The sequence below is a fragment of the Perna viridis genome, chromosome 3 (assembly GCF_037379345.1).
Source record: "Perna viridis isolate PV_CMFRI_1.1 ecotype Kerala chromosome 3, ASM3737934v1, whole genome shotgun sequence".
NCBI classification, from domain to species: domain Eukaryota; kingdom Metazoa; phylum Mollusca; class Bivalvia; order Mytilida; family Mytilidae; genus Perna; species Perna viridis.
Window position 1 is genome coordinate 29,147,188 of NC_142447.1, and position 8,031 is coordinate 29,155,218.

Sequence of the window (8,031 nt, forward strand, 5' to 3'; positions counted from 1 at the left end):
ACAAAGCAAACGATGATTTTTCAGTTTACATATGCTATATTTTTACATACCAATAATCATGTCAGTATTCAGATCATTCTGCACATTTGAGAAAATGATACATTAGTCTCCCACAATTAACCAAATGGAATCAAATCAAGAGTGATAAATCTTGCAAAGTACCAATTTCATGCACAATATATATAATTTTTATCACAAAAGTGCAACAACCAAATGAAAAACTAAGACTTGTCATGTGATCAGTAACTGTTTCTGAACCAGAAATAAAACTGAATTCGATGGGTTTTTTTATATGCATAATTCACCTTCTGTCTGATTTTTTAGAAAAAAAACTGCTACGTTAAAATGTGTTTCTGTATTTCTGCATAAGAAAAGGTAAAATAACTTATTCTAAGTTCTACCATAGTCTGGTGAAAGCAGTAAGCGTAGCCTGGAAAGAAAATTCTACGAATTCTTGTTGATATTTAAAGACAAAAGGCAAGTAAAATAAGAATATTAAATTCATGATTAGCCATTTTAGTTTATAGACATATACAACAGATGGTTAATGACTTGATGATAAGGTGCAGTTTCCGTCCCCGCCAATTCCCGCTGTTAACGGTGGTCGTGAATCGTATAGTGAAGGAGCGTATAGGAAAATAGTTAATGTTCCACAAACACAAGCTGTTGTAAATATGTACAGAAATAATCTGTCCATTACCATAGCAATATATTTCCAATCCTGGGCTTCCTGAAATGAGAAGTGAAATATTTGAAATAACACTTATGATAATCAACCCAATAATTCTTTACAATGGAAAAGAGCCTTGTTATGGTATTTAAGATTTAAGTCTAATTTCTAGCAACTGCTGACGTATACATTTTTACGATGCTGGTTAGTTATTTGTAGTTTGATTTTTTTTCTTTTTCAAATAATAGCATGCTGGTAAAACCTTGGCACGGATCAACGAGAGTGTTTAATTTTTGCAGGTTGATGTTCAGTAATAATATCGTTCCACCTCTTGCAAGATATTTATGACAGTTTTTCCAATCATTAAAAGGTATTAATGAAAACGGAAATTACACATAATGCATTACCGAATTTTCTTTGTCTTTGGTCTTTAAATGTTCTGCAATATCAATAACCCCCTTGAAGGCCCTTAGTACTTCTTTCCGAAATTTAATAGTTGGTCTGCTAAATCTTGAATGTACATTCTGATACATAGGTTCAGATATCCAATGCTTTTCTGGTGACCTGTTCTCCCCACACTTCTTGCAAATGTTGCCACACGTCTGTAGTCCACAATGCCTCCGGTTCAAATCCGGTCGCTGCATCAACAGAACTCTAGGTAAAATGTCTATAAATACACGACGTACCCACGTATTCATTCCATGTGTCGATGGTTTCCGGAAATTTATGCCTAAAGTGTACACAGTCAAAAATATAGACATAGTAACCACAATCATTGTAAACAGTAAGTATTTGCCAACTAATGGAATCACAAAGGAGGTCGGAGGATTTATATCGGAGAGCAAGAGGAAGAACACAGTCAAAGCCAAAAGAATGGATATCGATAATGTAATTTTCTCTCCACTGTCTGAAGGCAGATAAAATACCAACACCGTTAAACACGATATTGAAACGCACGGCATTATCAGATTTAAAGAGTAAAAAAGAGTTCTCCTACGTAGAGTAATGTTAAAAAGCATATTCGGATACAAGTAATCACAGCACGTATATAACTTTTCTTGTCTCTTCGCTGTTACGTTGATCAAGTCCCATTCGACGTTTGGGATATAATCTTGTATATCAATCCCATTTAATATAATCTTCTGATTATCGGGAAGGGCAATGGCTTGTTTGTCACATATGTGCTGCAGATCAATTTCTTTCAGATCGTAAGTCCAGGAACTAAACTTAAGGAAGCACTCTTGCATATCAAAGGGGAAATACTCTACATCGATAGGGCAGTAACTCTTGTAAATAACAGGCGGCTCCCACATTACCTTGCCATCATAGTGAACTGTAGCCTTCGTCATTAATGTGACATTGAAATCACCGTCGGCACTGAAATATATTTGTACAATATAAAACAGAGACAATTGAACGCCAAATTGAATATTTTCTTTTGTTTTCTTTTTCTTTCTTTCTCGCGATTTTTTTCTTCTTGTTTTTTTTTTCTTTTTTTTTCTTTGTTTTGTTTTGTGTTGTTTGGTTTGGTTTTTGTTTCTTAAGATGGCTTATGTTGACGCTATGTCTTATGTTCTTTATTTATAAATAAATTCTAGCTGTTAGTTTTTCAGTTAGTTTCACGTAAAGGACTACTTTCAACAACTTCAATACCATTTACTAATGAACTTACTTATTGTAAAGCACAATATCTGGCCTCCACAATTGTTCAGATGGTATATGGGTCATAGATACCCCACCAAATTCTTTCGGATCCCACTTCAGACGTAGGTCATACCACTCCTGTAATTAATGAAATAAATACAGCATTAGTAGTCGTCAGGGCGATACATTTTAAAATACCGAACAACGCCACAAATGCAAAAAAAAAAGATATATCACCATCTGTTGTGTTTCTGGTTATTAGCGGGGTTGATGAAGAACTAAAAAATAACAAACTACCTTGCTCTTCATCTGATATGTTTTGTTATTAATAATATACGTGTACATGTAATGTTTTGTTATAAATAATATACATGTGCATGTAATGTTTTGTTTAGTAATGTACATGTACATGTAATGTTTTGTTTAGCAATATACATGTATATGTAATGTTTTGTTATTAATAATATATATGTCAATGTAATGTTTTGTTATTAGTAATATACATGTACATGTAATGTTTTGGTATTAGAAATATACATGTACATGTAATGTTGTGTTGATGAATTATATCTAGCATAAATTAGTTGACAAACCTGATGAATCCAAACACTGGTTGTCATAATCTGATTTCTCTCATCCTAGAAGATAAATAAGTGTTTTTAAAAGTTTGTCATTTTTCTGAACTGAGGCTTCAGCACCTATGAATGGAAGGTATAGTAATATCTTCATTGGTTTTCTGTTAACAGTGAGAGACAAGCTGTTAGCTAGAGATCATATCATTTCAGAATTCGTTTTTTTACACAGAGAATATCTTCAGATTCACAATTGTTAGACTTTTCCAACTTTAAAAAGAATATGTTGAATGATTCCTTGATTTTAGTTCATTTTGTCCAAACGTACTCTGCTTTGAATCTAAATATATATACGTTACGCCGGAAGTGGATGGACTACTTTTGTTGATCGGAAACAACAGACATACGGTACTAAAATCAATCAGACCAGTTTAAGAAGCTGTTAATTCTTTTATAACTTAAAACTATCAAAGAAGTAGCGAATAAATGATTTCAGGGATTTGTGGACAGTCGTCTGAAACATGGTTTTTTAAGAGTCCGGATCCCAGTCTATGATAGCAGATATGTTCGGACATAGCATTCGTTACACTAACAGTAAAGTATTCATAAATGAACTCTGAAGATTACCATCACAATCGGGTCTACGTAAATCATTTAAATGGTGACCCAGATATTCAATGAACTATTTGCAAAGCTATTTAGGATTTGGAAAACTAATGAAATCAAAGCCATATGAATACTAAATACATTTTATTTCATAGAACCTTCTTTCCATGTATTATATAAAGATTCATTACATGCAATATATCTGATAGTGTACCGATTAGTTAAGATTCACTATTTGTATGCAGATTGAACAGATCGGTATCCAGATGCAGTTGATATTTAATTCCAATTAAGTTTACTACAAGTATCAAATGAATAAAATCAGTTTGAAGAGAAACAGACAAAATCAATGGGGGAGAGAGCGACTTTTCCTTAATTTAAGAATTGATCCTTTGAATTATATCATGGCCTGTATGGTATTGCCTTAAATAATGAATTCACTGTCAACAGGAAAAAAACATGTTTAACCTTAAAAAGCCAGACTAAAATAGATTACGGGCAATGGTTTTTCATTCATCATTGTCACTGATTTATGGTTATTTCATTTCAACATTAAGACTCGTTTTAGCAGTGTATCAAATGCTCATGTTGCCCAGACAATGTGTGTCGTGGGCAAATATCCATATTTAGTAAAAGCAAGAAGATCATGATTAAATTTGGAACGAAGAACATGGTGCTAAAAACTCACGAACAAAGTATAGACAAAGAAAAAATGACAAAAACATAAGTAACACAAGTTACCTCAATTAATGCGCACAGAAAAAAAAACCAATAAAAAGTTGAAGTATGCACCGGTAGGGTAAGTGTCCTTTGCTTTCCTATATCTACAATCGAATTGTTCTGTTAAAGTATAACTCTTGTAAAGCAAAACTGTACTTGACCACATGACGATTGGTTGTTATGTACAGTGTTTTAAAAAAATACAGATACAACGTAAAGTAGTCTACTTGTTCCCAAAATTCATGTTTAATTTAATTATGTTGGTCATTTGCATAGAACTACAGTGAACCTGCTCCCAAAACATTGACGTTACTAAACTTTGAGTTGATATATATGGTAAAATCTAATGTCGCATGAAATACAACCATCACATTGAAGCTTATACCAAATTACAAGTCGTTCCAACGAAATATTCTCAATTATGAGTTTTTATATTTAATATCTGTACAGAAAAAATGTGCCAAATGCCAATTTACTTTGTCAGAAAAAAAATATGACCAATTAGCTTCGAGCTGTGCAATTAGCATGAATCCCTTCTGCGCATTTTGTTGGCATAACCCTAGTTATTCATGGTTTCACGTCTCTATGATTTCTTTTCATAGACAAATCGAATGAGAATTTCAAAAATAATATTTCATTGTTCTGAAATATCTTATTTACATTTTGTGTTTGTGTTGCCATCTTATAATACCTATATAAATTTACGTGTATCACACATGATTTACATGTAACTTGAATGTTTAAAAACTTCCATCTTCTAAATTTGCAAACAATACATATAAGTACATATACGAAATGAAAATCGATTGCAAAACATTTTGAAAAACTGTTAAGTAAAATTGAACACATTAGAGTAAACAATCTTGTTGAGTCTTGAAAAACACCCTGTCTAAAACTTTTGTACATTAATATTTATGTTACATCAGGAAATAAATCCGGTATGGTATTTGTTAGCTATCGTTTAGTTGCCCTTCTATGCGTTTTCTACTAAAGGAATTATCTTTTTACGCCGCAACTTGGCAAATTATTCTGATTATTAAGTTAACAATGAAGTTGTAACTTTAAAAAAGCCGTTTGAACCTCTGTCGTTGTTCTAAAAAAAGCGAAGTATTGCTACAGTCGCCTATGGTGAAAATGGTACCGTTTGCCTATGAAGAAGCGTCTTATATGCTTTCAGTATTAGACTTACTATGTCAAGAAGTTGTGAAAGTCGTAGACCCATCTTGACTGTCAGTTGTACGGAATGGTTAGACACAGGACGGATGAGTTTACTGTAAGATCGTAGATGAAGAAGTTCATGATGGAGACGATTTTCTGGAAGCTCAGGATTAACACAATATGCAGTTATAACCACACTTGAAAATCCAAGGAAAATAGGTTTCCACATTATGTCTTCAGTTAATATTGAGTCATTTAACAGCAATCAGAGATAAACGTAATGTCCTACAGTAAAAACATCTATAATATTTATAAAACAGTGCAAGTTCAATAATTTGTCAATTGATTTTCCATTAGTTCATGACTTATCCACTTCTTTATTAGATTTTTCTTTCCTGTACTGTAAGAATATGTATCAATCACTAATTGTGTCTTTCCTGAGGTGTATTTGCTGCTTATATTCCTGTTATCTATGATTATGTAACAAATTTTCGTCTGATATTTTTCACTTCGTAATGCTAAAAATAGAAAGAGACAGGAGATTTATTTATCAGCTGTTACAAACAAACAAACTAGGTTTTAGATATGCAGCTGAAGTGGATAAAACATGTTGCATTTTATTGAGTGTGGCAATGATAAGGTTTTTAAACGTGTGGCAATGAAAGAACGCGTGTACAACTAGAAACAATGTGTCAATATCCTGTTAAGTTGGATTTTCATATTATGTCGTACGAGATTCCGGCAAAATAAAAGTGTGGTGGCAATGATTTGTTTTCCTGTCATTCATTTGCACACAGGAAAAGAATGTCTTATGACCCAAATGAATTAGATGTATTTTACGTGGCGGATAAAAAAATGAAAAGGGGGTTTAAAAAAAGGGGGTTCCGGGGTTTTATTACTCCTAGAATGTAAACAATTGAAATTCCGTTACTCCACACATTTTTTTTGAAATCGGCAGAATTTTAGTAAAACATTTAAACCATTTTATACAGATACTGTTTATTTACCCTAACACGGGAGAAGGTTACTGAACTAAAGAAGAGCAAATGACCTACCTGGTGAGAAAATGTAGTAATCCTGGAAATCCTTTGTAAAAGCAGTAACGGACTTCACATTTGGTGTTCAGCAGTTTGAATGGGTACATTTGGTTAATAAAGTTACGGATTGTAATTTGCGAAACGAAAATATTAAATTGACCAACAGTAGTATAGATGTGGGATACGATTATGATTTTTCAGGGGGATGAAGGGGATTAGCCCTAATGAGCATGTGCATGACGTCACATCCAGTGGTCAAGGATCGGAAGTGACCATTGGATGGGACCGGAAGTGGACAATGGGTATGACAGGAAGTGACCTTTGGATGTGACCGGTACAGGGAGGGGGACCGGAAGTGGACCTTGGGTATGACCGGAAGTGACCGGTAGAGGGAGGGGGACCGGAAGTGGACCTTGGGTGACCGGAAGTGGACTTAGGTAGTACAATACAGTTAGGTCATTTCTGAATATTTGGTCGCATTTTGTTGAAGTAAAGCTGTTTTGAGACAGATATTTCTAGTCTTTTGTCATAAAAAAGTGCATATTTTTTAAATCCTTGGTGTGTTGTGGTTCAAGTCATTTATAAGTAATTTAGTGATTATTGTTATAAAATCCAGTAGCCATGGTAACATACTGAAAAAAATATTACTGAGTTTTAGTACAAATCAGGGGTGCCTTTCCAAAACTAACAGCCAATCACTATGTTTTATAAAATATCAAGCACTTAGACAGTACCACAGGATGAAAGCATGCATGGTGTAGTTGGAAAAAGGGTAAAAATAATAAGACCCTTTTTTATTCATTCTCTCACAATTTGAGTTCCAAAAGTACGTGCAAAATAAGGTATTTTGAAAATCAGCTATCTGATGCTGAGGAGAGAACCTAATACGCCAGGGGACTGAAACGTTCCGGATAGCATTCTTCCTTTAAATTACACCTGTTTACCATTACAATGTTGAGAAGGGGAAACAACCTCCATAGGTAGCCCGTGTATTGATTTTTAACCGCTTTTTATTGTGCTTTATGAATACTTTACAGGTGTAAGGATGTGTTGTACATGTTATAAGGCTCTGATAGTAAATATGTTTGTTATCGCTAACGGTTTTAATAGGTGTTATCGGTTTTGAGCTACATGTTATAAGGCTCTGATAGTAAATATGTTTGTTATCGCTAACGGTTTTAATAGGTGTTGTCGGTTTTGATCACGATCCGATCTTCTGATGATTCTGCTTTAATATAAGTAGTCTTGCCGTCCCAGTATCGTTGGCGTCAAGGCTGTGTTTTTCCACTCTATTTAATCTTCTCTGCCTTTTGTTCTTCGGTTTACATGACTTCTGGCCTTTGAATTAGGTTTTCATTGTATTCCCATATAGCTCCTGCTATTTTTGATGAAACATCCTCTCATTTTATAATGTCCTGTTATCGTAGTTCAATATGATTCATCTAGTTGAACTTTTGTAACTTTCTTAATTTATTAAGGTCATCAAGTCTTATACAAGGATGCAACATACTCCGCTCTGTTTTCCACTTGTATTTGATATTCTGACGCTGTACGTTTTACGTTCTTAATACATCCGCACTATCTTTATTCCGAAATCCTCTCTATACAGTTCCATTTATAGGTG

General features: G+C 33.7%; 1 protein-coding gene across 2 annotated transcripts; it reads right to left on the bottom strand.

Annotated features, from left to right (window-relative positions):
• Positions 1-500: 500 nt before the first annotated feature.
• LOC148621768 (acetylcholine receptor subunit alpha-like 1) lies at positions 501-6,527 on the bottom strand. Of its 2 annotated transcripts, none has more exons than XM_088576448.1 (6): positions 6,426-6,527; positions 5,402-5,888; positions 2,908-2,952; positions 2,343-2,452; positions 1,078-2,047; positions 501-730 (listed from the first exon to the last, which is right to left on the bottom strand). In XM_088576448.1, exons 2-6 carry the CDS (start codon positions 5,597-5,599, stop codon positions 545-547), a joined length of 1,509 nt encoding a protein of 502 aa, XP_088432574.1. In that variant the 5' UTR covers positions 5,600-5,888; positions 6,426-6,527; the 3' UTR covers positions 501-544. The 2 variants fall into 2 exon arrangements, with proteins under 2 accessions (XP_088432574.1, XP_088432575.1); XM_088576449.1 differs by lacking the exon at positions 501-730 and having other exon boundaries at positions 1,266-1,400; positions 1,987-2,047.
• Between the last annotated feature and the right edge of the window lie 1,504 nt (positions 6,528-8,031).